At 44.6% G+C, this 19,424-nt stretch overlaps 1 protein-coding gene and 1 long non-coding RNA gene across 2 annotated transcripts; one reads left to right on the plus strand and one right to left on the minus strand.

The window, feature by feature from the left end:
• Positions 1 to 507: 507 nt before the first annotated feature.
• LOC141517683 (uncharacterized) lies at positions 508 to 10,248 on the minus strand. Its single transcript, XR_012476945.1, has 3 exons — positions 10,062 to 10,248; positions 9,419 to 9,546; positions 508 to 6,909 (listed from the first exon to the last, which is right to left on the minus strand). It is a non-coding gene; the product is annotated as an uncharacterized LOC141517683 (long non-coding RNA).
• A 1,336-nt stretch (positions 10,249 to 11,584) lies between these two features.
• On the plus strand, positions 11,585 to 19,198 carry HAND2 (heart and neural crest derivatives expressed 2). The gene is made up of 2 exons (XM_074228959.1): positions 11,585 to 12,244; positions 14,108 to 19,198. The coding sequence occupies exons 1-2, from the start codon at positions 11,690 to 11,692 to the stop codon at positions 14,204 to 14,206; spliced, it is 654 nt and encodes a 217-aa protein (XP_074085060.1). The 5' UTR covers positions 11,585 to 11,689; the 3' UTR covers positions 14,207 to 19,198.
• Positions 19,199 to 19,424: the final 226 nt, after the last annotated feature.

The following is a 19,424-nucleotide window of genomic DNA, read 5'->3' on the forward strand; positions in this document are numbered from 1 at the left end:
GGAAAATATAACAAATCATACTAATAGTTTGGGGAGGGGGGCAGAATCCTGTAAAGGTTGGACTGGGGTTGGGGAGGAGCAGAAAGAACTCCCCCCCCCCCCCGAAAGGACACAGAATAGATTTCTGTGTTCCGGTAACCCCCAAAAGAGAAAGAAAAGAAGGAAAGAAAGAAAGAAAGAAAGAAAGAAAGAAAGAAAGAAAGAAAGAAAGAAAGAAAGAAAGAAAGAAAGAAAGAAAGAAAGAAAGAAAGAAAGAAAGAAAGAAAGAAGAAAGAAAGAAAGAAAGGAAGGAAGGAAGGAAGGAAGGAAGGAAGGAAAGAGAAGGAAAGAAGGAAAGACAGAAAGAAAGACGAAAGAAAGAAAGAAAGAAAGAAAGAAAGAAAGAAAGAAAGAAAGAAAGAAAGAAAGAAAGAAAGAAAGAAAGAGAAGGAAAGAAAGAAAGAAAGAAAGAAAGAAAGAAAGAAAGAAAGAAAGAAAGAAAGAAAGAGCAAGACCAGATATGAATTGATTAGATTATTAGAGTGGCTAGAGACCTGAAAGAAAGTTTGGTGGATTGCTTTGGGGGTTTTTTTGGTTTGTTTTTGGTGTTGTTTTTTTTTTTATGCTGATCTATTTTTTGCACAGATTTCTAAGAGCGGAGGAGGACGAATGTCCCCACCACACAAACCCCCGCTCATTTTGCGGGGCGATCACCACCACCCCCAACCCCCATGCTTCCAACCGAACTCTAAGGGGGTGGGCACCAGAGCTGCCCTGGTGTTCTGGGGCAACCGAAGCTCTCCCCGCTGCTACTGGGCCCACGGCCGATTTGCCCCAGTGGCACCGGAGCCACAAACCAACCAGTAATTACAAAGCAAACAAGACTGAAGTATTGGATTGGTCTCAATCGTGACAAGATCTACGCTTTTTTGCCGCCAATGTGTTTGTGTAGCTATATTTAAAGGCACTTGATTGAGGAAATGTTGAAAATAGCGGTGAGGGTTTCCCTAATGAGACCTCTAGAGGAAAGCAGTGGCATTCGAGGGGGCGCAGCTAGAGCCAAGGAGGCGGAGGGGGAAATAGTTAACCCCTTCCTAACCGCTGGCCGGTTAAGAACCAAAAAAAAAAAAAAAAACTTGAAAGCAGATAAAGAAAAGAGATTTTTTTTTAACCCGCCTTCCTAGTAGGCTGAGGAAGGGGCCTCCTCGGGGGCAAATAGAAGAGTTTTATTAGGAGGAAAAGGGGACCCAAAATCTTTTAAATGACATAGGATTGGCAGGGAAGCCGCTGGTCTAAATCCCGGCGACAGTGTGTGGACCTATCTATCTGTAAGCTGAATTCTTCCTTCTCTGGCAGTATGGCTGCTCTTAGGGTCAGCTCGGGCTTTTTCTCTTCCACATAGAACTAACTGGTGAACAACAGGTCTTGGGATTGATGAGTTTTTGCACCATCGACATTTTTCAGAGCTGGCGGAGGCGGGCAGTGAGGGGTTCAGGTGAAAATGGATGAAAATGTACTGCACTCAGCTCCGGAGGCACTAAAGAGGCTGAGATGACTCATGCACTTCAGTCAAATGCTCTGTATCAGACCTACCATGCAAATAGTTGCAAAGCTAATCTGGAGACTGAAGCCCTCCATATCTATCATTGCCCTTTATCCTTCCTTGGTCCTGTAGAGCTCCAAAGACCATTGATCCTCGTCTTGTATGCATAGAGGGTTAGGGTAAAGCCGAGGGTTAGGACAGGAGAAATGACTCCATGTGAGGGTACTCAACACTCTGTCTGACTCCTCTGGAAAGTACCCTGAGGGTGTTTTGTCGGTGAAAATTGAAAGGGTTTTTTCTCCATAAGATTCATGTAGTCCTAAACCTCAGACGTTCTCTGCCCCTCAGTTGTTTCCTTCCCCATTCTCTTGCCTTGCCCTTTTTTCTTTTTCTCTCTACTTTCTCTGTTTCTGCTTCTCTCTGCCTCTATGGGTACAGACCTCTGTCTTTCTCTGCCTCTCTCCTACTCACCCCCCCCCCCCCCGAAGTATTTTACCATTAATTTTATTTTTTAACCACTAATTTTACTATTCCTTTACCTCCTTCAATGCCTGGGAGAAGAAATCATCTTGGAGAAGGATCTGTGCCAGTTTGTCCAAATCCCTCTTCTGAAGGAAGGGGTAGGAAAGAATTAAGGAGGGGAGAGAGTAAAGGTGGGGATTCTGGTTCATTCCAGTACATAAAATTGAAAAGGGGCTAGATCTGAAGATGGCTGGACTTAGTGGTCCCAAGCAAAAATGGAAGTAAAATCTAGTCATGTTCAACACCCAGCTTTTCAGTATGGTCCAACAAAGAAGGGATAGTTTGATGCATAGGCCCAAGTGGTTAATGTTTCTAAAGTGAGAACTCAAATATTCTAACAAGTCAGCCCGGGTAACTAAGAAAATTTTGGCCAACCTTTTGAAATGTAGGCTAAACTGCATTCCTGAACCAGCCAAACCCATAGGGCTACTGAATATATCTATAGACTAGAATTCTGAAGGTATTACACTCAGTGGTCTAATTCTTCTAGACATTTCCACCTTGTTTTAGAGGATTTATGAAGTTATTGTCTCTCAAGCTACCTATCTCCCCAGTCAAGCCTGAAGCAGATTTTCCCCAGAAGTGTGTATATGGAACATCAACTGTGTAAGAAGGGAGGGGGGAGGAAGAGCATAGAAGGAGACTCAGGCTTTAGCCTAATCCAAAAAAACTGAGTCACTATTCTAATTAGAGGAAAGGATGGTCAATTTATAATTGAAGTTTTTGAATGCAGAGTTGTTTTCAGCTAGACCATATACTGGCTGACTTGAAATACACTATTTCTAAAGTTAGGAATTGTATGGAAAAAAACGTGGGGACACTTAGGAAAGTGATGGGCCCCACACGGAATCGAGCTTAAGATCTCCAGGATAATGTAATCGGAGAAATTTCAAGCAGAACAAAAAATATAAATGAGACTGCATTTGTGTACTCCTCCAAAGAATTGTGTATTTTTATATAACTAATTCTTTCGTTTAGGGGTTGGAGGGTGAAGGCTTTGGAACGCAAGAACAGCTGGGTCACTTTTTTCTTTCCTCAGGGTCTTGGCCTGGGTTAACTTGTGGGGGCTCAAACACACATTAGAGAGAAACCATCTTTTTTTTTAATCTGGAAAATGGAACAAAGCAACGCCTCTCCAATCACATTTCAGATACATAATCTGAAACAACAAATTACCCTCCTCACGCATTTCCAGCCAGCATTCTGCCTTCTCTGTTTATATTATGACTTTTCTGTTTGCAATTATTTTTATTTTAATTTTCTGTCACTTTAACATAAACCAGAGCATTTTCTTTTAATGTTTTGTACACAACATGCTCTTTTTGATAAGATGTTCTTTCCTATTCTCTTTGAGTTTTCCTTTCCGTGTTTGGAGTTCTGTATCAGGAGTTTCTAATATTTCTCCCTTTTTTAAGGACTTGTCCCTGTCTTGCTTTATTTGTTTGTGTGAAATTTAGTTTGAAAGGAGATCAGAGAGAGCAGGAGGGGTTTGTAATAAGAGAATGACCAAATGACCCAAAGGCTGATTATATGTCATTAACTGGAGACTTGGTGTATCCAAATTACCAAAAAGACCTCACTCAGCCAGATCCATTACCTTTGGATACATGTAAAGATAGTGGGATATATACAGAGACAGAGTATATATACAAGGAGCCCGGTGCAATTGTCAATAAATCGGTCCCAAGATTTTCTATATTAGAAGGCTGCCTTTAAAAATTGAACTCTGTGGTTCCTTGGGAAAGATTTATTAGAATCTGATGCTGCAGATACAGGTAGAAGGTTCTGCCCTCCCCTACCCTCACCCCAACAGCATTAACATTTACATAACTAACATTTTTGTGTTGTGTCGTTGGAAGCAAAATTATAGGTAATTGTCTAAGCTCCAGAGAATATTTGGAAATCAAGCCAGGCTGCTTTTGATCTATGCATGCTGCTAAACCCAAACCTCGTAAAAAATGGAGGTTTTCCATTAATATTGACAATAAAAGTGTTTCTTTTTGTTAACTTGAAACCTAACAACCCTGTCTAAAGTCGATTTTCTGAACAGGAAGTCCCCTCTAACGTCCAAGGAAAAAAAATTCAAGGAGACTATCTGCACAAATCCCAACTACTTGGAGTGACAAAGAAGGCTAAACAACACGATTCCTTATGATTGCGGGCAATGCTTGGGAGTGAAACATGAAAATGTAAGCTCAAGTTCGGGAGTCAGAAGGTGCAGGCTCCGTTATGCTGTTCTTGCCATACTCGCCCTTTTAAAAAAGTGCAACTTTCTTCTAAATGTGTAAAGCCATGGAGCCTGCGACGTAATCTAACTGAAACCCGCTACTTTCGACAGATAAACAGTGTGTTTGCAAAATCACAACAACTTCCTCAATCAGACTTCGAGGGGTTTCCTCCTGACAGGAGGTAAATATTGCCCTTGCTGGTGTCGGGCTTCAAACCAGAATGGTAAGATGGTCAGTTTACTTCACTTAGCTTTTCATTCGCTGTGGCTAGTATCTATAGAAGCGTAGGAAAGATTTGGTTGCTTACCCCTTATCAAAGTCAGTGTAGACCCGTTCTCTCTGCGCACCACAAGCTTTATTTTCTCCAGCACAAATGAAAGAACCTTGAAAGAACCTGTATTCAAAGTTCTCCCTCAGCAAAAGCTTGTTTTTAGGATTATCTGGTAGTCTAATTTTTAGCATTTTATAGAAGATGGAACTCTTCAGAAGGAGAAAGAAAATTCTCTGATTGTTTTGGTTTTAAATAATGAATTCATTGCTTCTCACTTTGGCAGACTGGATTCTACAAATCCAAACACTGCAGGAAAGCACAGTGGGAATCATGACAGAACTCGGAGATAATCTGGAAAAAAGGAACTCAAAGTAACCGATGGCTCCTGTTATGAGTTTAACGTTTCAGGAACAGAAATGAATTGAAGGACCTGCATCTGTCCCCAGTATAATCACTTCCATTGACACCCACCCAAGGAAAGTTTCATCTCTATGGACAAGTCAGAACACTGGGGGAAAGAGGAGGGAGGGCCTTTCTACTACTCCCCTCAGTTCTATCCATTCCCCACCCCCAATGCACTCCCACTGCCCATTCAGAACCAGACCTGGACATTTGTGGGATCTGGGTATCTTACAAAAATCACTTCTCTCCATCAGTAGGAAACCTTGGCTTGAAAACTGCGCCCCCTATATGTAACAGTTAATCATAGATTTTTGAGTCTTTAGTATAGGAGACTTGACTTAACACAAAGTAAAAATCCAGGTGTCAGTTGGCAGTGAAATTTTCTGGTATTAAAATTATATGCATTTTAAAAGTCATAAAATGAAATTTTTATTTATGCTCCTCTGCCTGCTGAGCCTGAGGCACTTGTATAACTTTTCTACCTCTAGCCCTCAGTTCTGTTAACATACACCCTCTCCACTCTCCAAATATAGAGGGGAAAAAAATTATCTCATTTAAAATGGGATAAAGCAATGCCAGCTACATAAATGACCCCCAACATTTAAAAAGAGGCTTAATTCTTAGAGTAGTATTTAAAAAATAAGAAAATAGAACTATCTAGTTTGATTTCTATTTATGATTGTTTCTATTAAAAAAACACAGGGAAAAAATAATGAACAACCTTTCTTCAGAGTAAAATTTTCAGTTTCAAATCCTCAGAAGTGTTGGAACATTTAGTAGCTATTAAGTCAATTTTCAACAGAGAGAGGGAGGGAGGGAGAGAGAGAGAGAGAGAGAGAGAGAGAGAGAGAGAGAGAGAGAGAGAGAGAGAGAGAGAGAAATAGAGAAGGAGCTAGTTGATGAACAACCAGCCGAGTGGTTCCATGTCACTTGAACAATGTTTCTGGGTCAGGAAACCCAAACGTCCTATCTCTTAACAGAATATTTGTGTTCTTCACATTGCTCCATAATGTCATACTTGATCTCAGAAGTTTCTGAGAGTCCGCTTTATCCTAAGACATCATGGAAGCTTAAAGGCAAGGTCAAAGTCGTTTCTCATGTGACTGTTTGGAAAATGTGAAATTAGATTTGAAAAAGATGACAAAGGAAATTGAGATGTAATCCCATCAACACAAAACATGAATTTATGGTCCATCTGGCCTGAATCTTTTGATTCCTCTTTATGGTCCAGTTTATTTTGAATTATCCTGCACAAAACATAAGATAGAGATAGTGCTTTGCTTTCAATCACAAATACAGGGGGACGTTCTATTCCTCTCCTTCCCAAAAAATAAATTCCAGCTTTTCTTTAAAATATAGAGTTGAACCTGACCGATTTTTAAGAAATAGTCCCACACAAAGATCAAACTCTTACAAAGCAATTTTCAGCTTCTTCCAATACACTTTGAATCCCTTCCATGCGTGTAGGTGTGTTGAAAAGACTAATAATTGGGCTCAAATAATAGTTTGTTCCCGATTGTTTGTGGAGGAAGAGAGAAACAACAATCACAGGGTCTAACAAATGATTTGTAACGAAGACAATTGGTCTAGAATAATAAAAAAAACTTATTGAAAGTAAAGGTTGACTCTCGAGGATTCAGGTTCTAGTGCGGAGGCAGCAGGAATGAATGATGGGGCGATTTGCTGTCTCTATTAGCAATGAGGTTAGAGAGAAAGAAAAGATTCTCCAGAGTACCTTTAGACTGAACTTTCCCTAAAACTGTGACCCTAGGCATTAGAGCTTCTAGCTAAACTCCCCAGTTTAATACCAGTCAGACAAACCGAGCAGTTCTCACTCCTGTGCCTTTTCTTGTCTGATTCAGATACATCCAAGATAGCAGTCCTTCTCCAGATTTCTGGTGACCATGGTTTGAGTGGGAGAAGGTGGATACTGGGACAATAGTCTGCTATGAAGAAATGCTTCACTGCAACAACAAAAAAGAAAGAGGGAAGAGATTTTTTTTTTAATTGCTGGTCAGAAGCGCTGCTTTCTTTCTCTATCCCCCCCACCCACCCATCTCGCCACCACCCTCTCTATACCCTCACCATTAAGTACTGGCATACCCACTTGGGGAACTGAGTAGTACCTAGACCATCTGAACTGGAAACAGATAATAGAATTAGTTATTCTATCTTACCACGGGGGTCAACACCTAATAAAAAAATTAGGGTGGACAAGTAGATTTTTATATAAAGGAAAAGGGTAAAAAAAACAAAGTGTTTTTTTATAACTTCTTTCAGTCTAGATCTTTATGGAGATTGCAGCAAAGAGTTTACACAGAACCTAAATTTTATTCAATTAATTTAGTTGAGAATACAAAAATCTTTTCTTTTTTCCCTATCTCATTCACCCCTCAACCTGGTAGACCTGCTCCTGGGTTAAAGCTGAAGATTCTAGGTCTAGGTTTCGAGTCTTTTGAGGTGCCGGAATCCTGGGACCCTTTGGTACCACTTGTAATTAAACTCTAATGATGCTGTCCTGGAGTATTGATGTGCAGATTAACATCTCCGACATCTTTTATTACTCTTTCTCTGCCTCATGTTTTCCGTTTCTTTCATCACTTGAGATCCTATCTGCACAGTGGTAGTGGTTTACCGCAGCTTTTTTTTTTTCTCAGCTAAAACAAAGTCTGAAAAACTATATAATGGAAAGCTCCCGAGGCTTTGCTTTTAAGAATAAATGGAGGCCCTGTGGCCAAAGCGGCTTCCCTAACCCATTTCGACCTCTGTTAAAGGGTTTCCGACCCTCCAACTCTGCATACAACTGGTCATAAGGTTTTCTCAATTCTCATCTGCTCCTGGCCCAGTTCAAACAACATCTTGCTTCATCTACCTGCTTGCCTGCCCTGGCCGTGTTTTTATAAACACAGACATTTTAAGAAATATATCAGATGTCAGTCTGTGGAAGGCCTAGTATTTATGCATTCGGTGTTTGCCTCTCCCATGAACCAATACACAATACGGGCTGACTACACTACCAGCTTTGTTCCCTTGATGAGGCAACTGGAAACCAGAGAGACCTCTTTTGGTGCTGGCCTTTTAAAGAGTATTTACATCTTAAAGACGGAACTGCAGACCTGCCTAGGTTGTAGCTGAGTTTGGTTTTGGATTTGGGGATTACTTTCTTTCTCTTTTTTTTCTATATGAGAGAGGTAGTGGGGAAAATGTGAAAGACCATGGATTCCCACGAAGAACCTGGCTTCACGTATATATCGTCTCTCTCTCTCTCTCTCTCTCTCTCTCTCTCTCTCTCTCTCTCTCTCTCTCTCTCTCTCTCTCCTTTTATTAGGCCCCGTAATGTGGACTTCTAGGAAAGTTTGGCCCTTAGGGTAAGTGGGAGTTTATGCAAATATGCACTCAACTTCTAAGTCTTTCCAGTGAGCATGAGTTTATTCTCAAACCAGGAAGGTGAAACCCTAGACATCTTCCCTGGCATTGTCTGCTGCCCTGGGAAAGGTGACGGGGGGGGGGGGGGGGGTGGCCCCTTCCTTTGGATGCTTAAGTAGAAGTCAAATCAGCTGGAAACCCAACGCCGCGCCGGAGTACTTAGGGTGAACCTAAACCCCCAGAAGAAGCACAGCCTGGTCACGGTGCCCTCGCTTTCAGCTCGGCCAGCTCCGCCGTGAGGATCCCTCGTTTTGGTAGGAAAATAGGGCGCACCAACGACAAGAGTGGAGCTTAAAACTTCATTTTCTCTGAGAGCCCTACAGCTCTACAGTAATGATGTTATGAGGTCACTGTGAATTGAATAAATTAATAAAATTCCTTATTCCATAGAGTCATTATTTACAGATAAAAGCATTTGTCTGCCCCAGCTCCAGTTCTTCTGTTATTTACCCACCAGGAGAGCCCAAGTCTGCCCTTCATGGATCTCCCCAGCGACATCGCCTTTCTCTCTGAGCCTTGGCAGAACTTGGGCTCAGGGTTTCTTTGTCTGCTCCGGCCTCTCTCCCCCTGGCTCTCTCCCATTTATGGCTCTCACTCTCCTGTTGACACCCTTGTCCGCACAGAACTATATTGAGCTGGATTCTAATATACACTCAATCCAAGTCCTCTCCTGTCTCGGAGCCCAGCCAACCTAGGACTGATATTAGCTGCTTTCGCTGCTGTTGCCCCGAGCCTTTTAAAAAGATGATCACGTAGGTGCCCTCCAGCAAGATACCCGTGAATGCCAGGGAATTCGAACTGGAGAGCTCGTTTCCCGTTATGATGATTTGGAGATCACCCAGTCTAAATCTCCAAACATCTACTAGCTCTCCTCCGGCCTGGCTGTTAAACTGGGGTTTAATGATTCCCCTTCGATAACTAAACCTGGTTTCCACAGATGCCTGCTTTTATGGGTGAGACAGGAATGCAGAGATATATTTATATGTTTGTTCGTAAAAACTGGAAAATAAGCTCTGAACACGCTGTAAAAAATATTCAGTTACTCACCAAACAGGCTAGTTAAACTGGCAGAAAACCGATAGCGGCCACACCACTGATTCGGGGGGAAACGAGGTGCCGACTTTTAAAACATTCCGCAAGCTGGAGGAAACCCTTTTGGGGGGTCTTGGTGTCCCCTGCAAAAAACAGTGACAATCGTTACATTAACCATAACCCTAATCAAAAACGAGGATGTCACAACCTTTGGACTCCGCCGTCAGTCTTTGACAGAGATACTCACAAAATTACCCTTCCCTTTCAAGACTTTACCTTAATTAATGGGAGATTGGTTAGGAAAGGAACTACTCTGGCAGACGCTGGAGCCTCCTCCCCAAGTAAAACCCTCCCTTAAAGGCAACTCTGGGCTTCGGGACGAGACTTTCTTGGAGGCATCGGTTGAATACACACATGCACACATACATGTTATATAAATAATAGACAGGAAGACATCAGGAAAAATCTAGACTAAGCTTGGTCCTGGGGACGGCACAGAACCTCTATTATTTTGTTACTTCAGGCAAGAAAAATGAATGGTGAAAGTCTCCTTTTATTTTTTTTTCATCCATTTTTAAGAGCCTGGAAAAATCAGTATCTGTGCTGTGTTCTTAACCAGAAAATAATAATAATGACAATAAGGGAAGTGATACTATACCTGGTTTGAGAAGATCCGGTTATTTTACAGGATTTTAAAGATTTTATTTAAATAGTAAGCATCTGCTAAACTCTTGCACTAACCACTGACTGATAAAAAAAAAAAGTTTAAAAAAAATTTCCCTTCGTTTTAATTATCTTATGGATATGAAAGGGTAGCCAATCCTAAAAGAGGACTTCAGCAATTAGCAACGTGAACATCAAAAAGTTTTATTGCGGAGAGCCCAAAGCACCGCCCCTGCCTCTCCGCGATTGGCGTGGACAGCCTCTGACGACATATATTAACCCGAGCTGCCCTAAAGATGTAGCTGTACATGGAGTTCTTGCTGGGAAAATCAGCTTGTTCCCGGCACGGCCACCAGCCTAGGGAAGTCGCCACCGAAACTCTCCGCGCCTCCACTGCCTCCTTCCACTGCCTCCACTGCCTCCACTGCCTCGGCCTCTGCATTTAGAGAGCTAACCCCACCAACCAGGCAAGCCAGGCCCAGCCAGCCAGAACCCAGCGCCTGGTCTCCCGAAGGAGCTGTTGCGCCCCCGGCGCCTTCCAAGACCCAAAGGACAAGGCAAGAAAGGGGCCGGAGAAAATGGATGCGCTGAGATCACTGTGAAAGGCCACGGATCCAAGCAGCGAGAAGAGGAACTGGGAAGGCGGAACGTGTTTCTCGCAGGCAAAAGTCACGTTCAAGGACAGACCGAAACAAACAAATCCCCCACCCCAAAGCATTAAAGAAAACAAAATACGACCCAAGAATCAAACTCAGGGGATCTGGTAGGGGGAGGGGAGAGGGGAGAGAAGAGGGGGAGGGAAGAATCGGATGGAGGTGATTTCACTGTGACTCTCTTTTCGTGGCCTCTGAGACTGCACCAGTCCAGCCGGGCTCTTCTCCCCAGAGTCGTGTGCCTCCCCTCCCTCAGGGCTGCGGTGCGGGCCCTACCAGATCCAGCTCCAGTGATCTCGCAAGCAGTAGAGGGGAGAGAGAGAGAGAGAGAGAGAGAGAGAGAGAGAGAGAGAGAGAGAGAGAGAGGAGCTGCCTTCCCTGCCTGCCCCATCTGAACCAAGGGCAACCTGGTGAATTCGTTCGACTGCTGCTGCTGCTGCCGCCGCCGCTGCTGCTGCTGCTGCTGCTTGGCCGCCGCCTCGGTCACTGTTTGAGATCTGGAAACCCAAGGCCCCAGAGCCACTTTGAGGGGAGAATAGAGACTTTTGCATGAACCCTAAAGGCACCCTTTTCATTCTGCAGCAGCAACAACAACCTCCCTTAACCAGGAAGGAGCAGCAGCAGCCGGAGGAGGAGGAGGCAGAGAAGACGAGGAAGGAGAGAGCCTGGCTGCGCATCCGTGACCACGCCGGGAATTTGGCCAGCTCTATGGCTAACCTCAGGCTGGACCGGTGCTGCTGAAGCCCCTCGGCGGGCCTGCCGGGGCTGGGGGGAGGGGAAGGGGTCCTGCTGCCGCCACTACTGCGGCGAGGTAGGGGAGGCTGGGGGGTGGGGGGTGGGACGGGGTGGAGGAGGAAGAGGAGAGAGGAGGCAGCAGCTCCTGGCCCCAACCCTCGGGTGCAACCGGCAGGCTCTAGGGCCTCGTGGTTGAGGACCCCGTGGGACGCTTGGTTGGGGCCCAGAGTGCGAAATGAGTCTGGTGGGAGGCTTCCCCCACCACCCGGTGGTGCACCATGAGGGTTACCCCTTCGCTGCGGCCGCCGCTGCCGCGGCCGCCGCCGCCGCCAGCCGCTGTGGCCACGAGGAGAACCCCTACTTCCACGGCTGGCTCATCAGCCACCCGGAGATGTCCCCCCCTGACTACAGCATGGCACTGTCCTATAGCCCAGAGTACGCTAACGGCGCAGCGGGGCTCGACCACTCCCATTACGGGGGAGTGCCACCCGGGAGCGGGCCTCCGGGCCTGGGGGGACCCCGTCCGGTGAAGCGCCGAGGTACCGCCAACCGCAAAGAGAGGCGCAGGACTCAGAGCATCAACAGCGCCTTCGCAGAGCTGCGGGAGTGCATCCCCAATGTGCCCGCGGACACCAAGCTGTCCAAAATCAAGACCCTCCGCTTGGCTACCAGCTACATCGCCTACCTCATGGACCTGCTGGCAAAGGATGACCAGAACGGGGAGGCGGAGGCCTTCAAGGCAGAAATCAAGAAGACAGATGTGAAGGAGGAAAAGAGGAAGAAGGAGCTGGTCAGTAACTGGGGGGGGGAGGGGAGGAGAAATGGGGGAGGGGTGGCTATGTGGCTGCGGGTAGAAGGCCTTATCAGGATTGAGAATAACAACGATATTCCCGAGTCCTCTATTTATTTTTACACTTTTCTTTGTGGAGGGAGGAGGAAGTCCTCCACCTCTCTAAGCCTCTGCAGTAGAGCAGGCTTCGTGTCTGCTAACTCACTCGACAGGCCAGAATGCTAGCAGCGTGTTAGGCTGCAGAACTAGTCTTCATTAAACACCAATACGCAAAAATAGAGCTTTAGCATCTTTGGCAAAGTATTTTATTAGTTAAGGAGAGATTCCTGATTTGAGAGGAATTTGGAAGGAAGGCTATGAGGTTTTGAACTCTGAAGTTAAATTTTTGGTGTAGATTTTACCTTCAAGTATTATTTATTGAAGAGTGCAATGTTTAAAAAGTGTAAGGTCTTTCAGTTTCAGGATTAAATGTTGGTCGTAAAGTCGAGTTAACCATCTCACGAGAACATATTATAAAGCAAAGATAGCTCCTTAGCTAACCCCCTCCTCCTACCCGCCAAAAAAAAAAGCCTACCCTCTTTCACGAATTGCCACATTGCATCCCTAATTTTTGACTCGGATTCGGCCAGTCCTTGTTTCCCCTAAATTAAATCCCCAGATAGGTTTAATTTGCCATGCCAACCATGTGAGTTTTTTCCCAGTGAAAATAACTCCATTCCCATGATTTGGGGGTTCTAAGAACTTTGTTAGCATATTAACAAAAAAAAATAGAAAGAGAAGGAAAAAAATGTCCAACACCATGTTGGAGAGGCTGAAGAAAAGGAGGTCCTAAAGAATGTTTAAAGTCATGGCCCCACATCCCATGTTTGATCATCAGGAAAATGCTGGATTCAGGGTTCCCATATGGGTATGCGAGATTTTATTTGTTAGATTATAGATTTCAATTTGAGGCACAATAATATGTATTATAGTTCTCATTGTGGCGCTTGCTCTAAATAGTAAGAATTTTCAAACCGTTTCCAAAATTCTCTCTTCTGCACAAGAAGGGGTGATATTTAGTATGACTTGATTGTTCAAAAGAGAATCTTCGGAATAATCTCGGTGACCCACTTTTCCCCTGGGAAACAGGGTACCTCAATCTTTGTTTTAAAAGTAAGACCCCCCAAAAATTAAAAAAATAAAAAATAAAAGTAAGACCCAAAAATGTAAGTGAATATTGCCCATTCAAGGTTTCATACACACTCACTGGATGTTTGATTAGAACAAACTGGCATAAATAGTCATTGGATGCCAAAAAGACCCTTGGAGTCCCAGTGTCCTAGGGCTCTTGGACCAAGCCAGAAAATCCAAGCCTGCAAAGGAAAGTTTGCGGCCAAGAATTAGGCGGTGTGTGGCTTTGAACTGGGGAAGCCTTTGCCCAAATCTTCCCCCCACCTCTTGCACCGCAAGTTTTCGGTTGCCATTAAAAACATCCAAAAACAGACACCCCCCCCCCCCACTTTACCCCCAAAGGCACTCCACCCCCACCCGAGGTACACATCTGGCATAAGGAGAAAGGCCCCCAGCTTTGCTATAAAAGACTTTAAAACAGGCGGTGGTTTTATAAACTTTCCGATGCAAGAGGGTTAGCGAGGCAGACAGGAGGAGGCCTCGCTCTGCCTGGGCCAGAGCCGCAGAGATCTTTGTAGTTGATTTTGTCTCCTCTAGCCCAGTCTGAGTGTTTTGGTTTCTCCCTCCCCCATCCCGGCCCCTTCAAGCACTTTCCCAGTTGAGGTGGGATGGAATAGGGTTGTCGAAGGAAATTATATCTCATCTCTGAAATTCTTCTTTGCTCTTCTTTCTCCTTGCTTCTTCTCTGCTCAGAATGAAATCTTGAAAAGCACAGTGAGCAGCAACGATAAGAAAACCAAAGGCAGGACGGGCTGGCCACAGCATGTCTGGGCTCTGGAGCTCAAGCAATGAAGAAAGAGAGGGAAAAAAAGAGAGAGAGAGAGAGAGAAAAGAGAGAGGAGTCCCGCCGCTGGACTTGAATGAAGGACTCAAGGAAAACCTCTCTAGGAGGCTCTGCAGACATCTGCTCCGAGGACTTTCTGTATTTGGAATCAGCCAGTTTATTTATGTGCAATTTCCCTCCCCTCTCTCCTATCCCCCCCCCTTTTGAAGCACCCTATCCTCAACCCCTCCTTTAAAAAGTGGATATTTGAAGAAAAGCATTCCATATTTTAATATGAAGAGGAAACTCCAGCTTGGTAAGGGGTTCTATGTCTCATAGGTTTGATTTGTGTTGGGGTTTTTGTTGTTGTTTTGTTGTTGTTTTGTTATTTTTTAAAGAGTGTGTGTCCGTGTGTGAATGTCCCTTTTCTGCCTGTATAGGACACGCAGCATTGCAACCCAAGCAACCCAGCTAAAAAACTCCGGACATCAGTGTGTATGTGAAGTGTATCTTTAATACATGGCCTTTTAGATATAAATATTTCTGGGGATGATAAAGTTATATTTCAAAGCAGAAGTGGGGCCACTAATGTTATTCCATTGGTTCGGTATGTAGTGTTGCCATTTTATTAATGGGCTTTCCTTTTTTGAAGATGTTCCCAACAGCTCTTTGTGTTGTGCACTTCCGTCCTCTAAAAAGAATTAGTGGAGTTTAATTAATATTGAAGGTGTAAGGTGTAAACGTTGTAAGTATTCAATAAACCACTGTGTGTTTTTTTACAAAAAAAAAATCTTTTTATGTTTTATACCTCAAAGTGATTTGAAAACAAAATTGTTGTTCTTGTTTTCATACTATTTAAAAGATTCAGAAGTAAACTAAGTTATTAAGATTGCCTCTAACTTTATTTTAAAGAAGTCACTAATTAAAACCAAACCACATATATAATAGCACCCACCCCCCACCCCAGGACCCTCTGAGAACTTGTGAGAGCAGTTTTAAGCTCTAAAGGCCATAAGGTTTTCCAGGTCAGTTCTGAGTGATCTTTTGGATGCAAGGCTTTAAATGTCAGGCAAGACAGTGATCAGGGACCCTTAGTTAGCTCAGAAGGTGGGAGTATCTACAGGTCTTCCAGGAAAATGGAAAAACCATTTTCTAGAGCTTTGCAATCAGAGGATGTGTATGTGCCTTTTCTGGACATGACCTGCGTCCACTTAATCCAGTGACAAAATTTGCTGGGGGTGTTTAGTTTTCCTCGGGAGAAGGTACAAACTAAAAGTGGGAGGGAGGAAGGAAGGGGATAAGGAGGCAGAGGCAGACGAATGGAGGGGAGTGAGATTTTGCCAGGAACCTCAGAGCCTTTCTAATCTGTTTGGGCTATTGGATCCCAAGTGGAGGGGAGGTTTAGAGACACGTCCGTGATTAGGTAACAGGTAATTTTATGTCGTTAAAAATCGCGAACAAGACCAGGGATTTAAGTTGGAGTTTAGATTTACAGTGAGCTACAGGGAAATGGATATGAACTTTGTGATTCTCAGAATTCTCCTGGGCTTCGGGAGGTCAAATGAAGGCAACATTCTTCTCTCCCCACTCCCCACTGTTCTACAACCTCCAGTCTCCAAGAACTTCTCTCGTTTTCAGTGATTTTGTGTGCCTTACCCCCACCCCATTCCCACTCCCCCGCCCAACACACACACACAATCTTTGGTCAGATGGGCTGGAAGGAAATACATTTTGCTTCAAATCTGAGACTAAAGCCTTGTCTTGAGCTAGGAGTGTGAATAAATAATGGGAGAAACTTAAGGGTCATAAAGGACTTTCCAGTAAGCCTGAAGGTGGTGGTGATGGAGTGGGGGGTAGTAGTGTTGGGGAGAAAGAGGGAGCCGAGGGAGAAAGGTGAAATGAATTTTAAAGCGGTTGGTTCAGGAAACGCTCATGTATATAAATCCGATATTTGGATTGCTAGAGAGTTTCCATCTCGCCTGAAAACCTTGGAGTTGATATATATTGGCCTCGAACCTTCGGTATGGTCATCTGGCTCGAGAACGATCTATCAAAACCAGGACACTGACTGACTCTACCCTGTTTTGCCTGTCCTCTGACCAGTGGATCGAGGTGGGCCTGAGCCAGAGAAAAGGGCAGATTTGCAGGGGCATCTTAAAAAAAAAAAAGATAAGAAAAGGTCTCTTCGTTGCTTCCTTGGTTCCTCTGACAACGCTGAGGTTGAAGGGTTAGAACAACTAGGCCAAAGCGATCTGAACTTTCTCCTCTCGGGTCAGCTCACACTGGCTGGTCCTGGCGAGGAGCTTTGTTTACAGACACTTGCCTTTGTTTATAACACAGGAGAAGAGAGTCCTCATATTTTCTTTCTCTCTCTCTCCTGACCTGGACATCAACAAGCTCTATCTTTCCACTAAAGGTGCCCTTAACTTCCATTCTTTCCCAGCCTCCATCCATGTCAGCTGTGAGCCTGGGATTTATACGTGATTATGGTGGTGATGATGTTCAAATATGGCTAAAGGAGAGACAGACTCGAGCAGATAGAGTGCTATGTACATAATGATATTTGTAAATATGTGAGAGATGACTAGTTCTCTGTGAAGTGTGCAAAAGTGCATGCGCTGTGACTGTGTCATGTGTGTCATGTTAGTGTGTGAGAAACAGACAGATAAAGCAGAACATGATCAAGCTAAATTTATCTAAGACTTTGTGAGTATATGTATCCGTGTAGGCTTGATCAGTTCAGGGTTTAAAAGAGAAGTATGCTGGATTTAGAGTTATATTTCTAATAAAGACCAACTAAACTGACGAGTTTTTGCCTTGCACTGGCAGCCCTGTAGTAAAGATGCCCCCCAAATCTCACTTTGAAAACTATTAAGCTGAATCAAGAAATCCCAAATTCCTGTCACCTCCACTGTGCCCAGCCTCAGCCCCACCCCACTTCCTTAGGGATGAGATCTGGTGCCATGTTCTAGGGAACTGGGCTGACTTGTATCCTAAGGAGCCCATTTGGTCACTCATTCGGTCCCAGGGAAATGCGACCAAGTCCAGGTGCTTCCCCATTCCCCTGCTAAACCACAATTCTTGTCTGTTCCTTCCTTCTCTGTTAATGTTCTCTTTTCTTTTTTGCATTTCTCCAAGTGACTGCCTAGTGGGACAAACTAGAAGGAATCTATTTTAATTGCTCGGATAATGTGGATGCTGCCATTTTCTTAAAAGCAATCACTCCTGGAGCGAAATCACAAGAGCTCTAGACAGCCCGGAGCCGACAAAAATGTAGGTTTTGACGTTAAAAGCTAAATGGGGAAGCAGGGCGGCAGAAGGTAAATTGATGGTAGATCGGGATGTCAGTACCCTGGCCCCAGACCGCCGAGTGGAGCTGTGTGCTTGATAACCCTGGGAATATGAAATGGGCAGCAGGATTGTTTTTGTTGGTGGTAGTGGTGGTATGTGTTTGTGTGCGTTTGTGTTTTTGGTTCAGTAACACTATCATCTTCTTGGGGAAAAAGTTGGAAAAATATTCCCTGAGAGCATTACTGAGGACTCTCTCTCTTTCTCTCTCTCAGTCTTTCTCTTAATCTGTCTCTCTCTCAATCTCTGTTTGTTTCTCAATTTCTATCTCTCAATCTGTTTCTGTCTCTCAATCTCTGTGTCTGTTTCTCTCATGTTTCTCTCTCAATCTCTGTGTGTTTCTCAATTCTGTCCCTGTCTGTCTGTCTGTCTGTCTCTCTCTCTTTCTGTCTATCTCTTAATCTCCCTCTCTCTCTCTCTCCTTCCTCCCTCCAAGAATTTTAGACCTCTCTCTCTCTGCTATAGTCATTTGTAGGATTTTTTCTCAAAAGATAGAAGAAAGGGGTTTACAGAATTAGAAAGGAGTGAGAAAAGAGAGCAAAGGAGAAAAGAGCAAAGGAGAGAAATAAGATGGGGAAAGAGAAGAAACGAAACGGAGAGAAAAGAGGAGAGAGTGAGAGAAAAAAGAGAAAGGAATGAGAGTCGAGTCTGGTTGAGACAAGATCAGTTATTTTAGACGTGCCAAATGCTCACTTCAGCCTTCTAGGGCTGCAGCTTATCTTGAAGTTTGGAAATAAGAGGATATCACTTATTATGATGAAAATCAGTGGAGCCAGAGGAACTGCATTTTTGCTCAAAACCGAACTACAAGTCTCTCTTCCTTCTTTCCATCTAGATTGATAGGTAATAAGTTTAGGGTGTGTACCTAGCCCCAATTGTTTGCCATTCACATCCTCTACTGCGAGCAGAGAATGACCTCCTTTCCAAACTCAAGAGCATATTCAACTATCCGCACACCTTTAAGACAGCCAAAGGGCTCCCAAGAAGAAATTGTTGGATTGTCGGGATCCTGGTTCCTTGCTCTGACACGCATTTAGGCTTCTGGGCAGGATGGGAAATACGATAGGGAGAATCTAGGAAGGGCACACGAAGCGATTCTCACACCACCCATGTGAAAATGTTTCACCCAGGCAAGCAAAAGTTTTCCCTTTGCAATCTAAGCTTCCCTCTTAGGCCAGAACGAACAATGCCTTTGCCGAACCCTAAGAAAACACCGTAAGTCGTGCTGAGGAGGGGAAAGAAGACCGCCCTGCGCAGCTGAGTGCTGATTTTCTCCTCCTCAGTTAGCCTGCGGCTGGGGGTCCTGCCCCAAGACCTAGTTTTTAAAAGGGATCAGTTCTGGAGTGCGCTCTTTCCACCCCCACCTCCGCCCCGCCCCACCTTAGTCATGTCCACACCAGGAGCGGTATTGGAATGGAAAATGCAAACAAAACAGATCCGAAACAGGCAACCGCGAAAGACTGAGCCTTTCAGATCCGAGACTTGGCAGAATCCGGATTGCCGGAGCTAAAGGCTGTAACCGATGGAGGCTGGATCCTGCTCTCAGCCAAACCCTGGTCTGTCACCGTTGAATGTTTTATGATATCCGAGGAACCAGTTGCTTTGGCCCACAGCCTCTGTCCTGGAAACGGGGATGGAATCAGCCTGGCTTCTAGATCTGATGCCCGGGTGTAGACAGGGGAATGGGGGAGGGTGGGGGTAGTTAATGGTGGCTCATATGTTATCAGTGTCAAAGATGGCGTCACCGATAGAAAGGAGGGAGGGGGGCTTGGGGCTGAGACATCCTGCAGGCAGGCAGGCCGGGCGGGTCGGAGTCCTCTAGCTCTGTACCCTCAACGCGACCCCGACCCAGGGGCTGTGAAAGAAACTGACTGAGCTGCCGCTTCAGGGGGAAAAAGC

This window comes from Macrotis lagotis, chromosome 3 (assembly GCF_037893015.1).
Source record: "Macrotis lagotis isolate mMagLag1 chromosome 3, bilby.v1.9.chrom.fasta, whole genome shotgun sequence".
In the NCBI taxonomy this organism is placed as follows: Eukaryota; Metazoa; Chordata; class Mammalia; order Peramelemorphia; family Peramelidae; genus Macrotis; species Macrotis lagotis.

Excerpts from the sequence above, each read along its gene's own strand:
- HAND2 (XM_074228959.1), top strand. The coding sequence starts at position 11,690 with ATGAGTCTGGTGGGAGGCTTCCCCCACCACCCGGTGGTGCACCATGAG. Across the intron at positions 12,245-14,107 it reads AAAAGAGGAAGAAGGAGCTG|AATGAAATCTTGAAAAGCAC; the intron begins GTCAGTAACTGG and ends TTCTCTGCTCAG.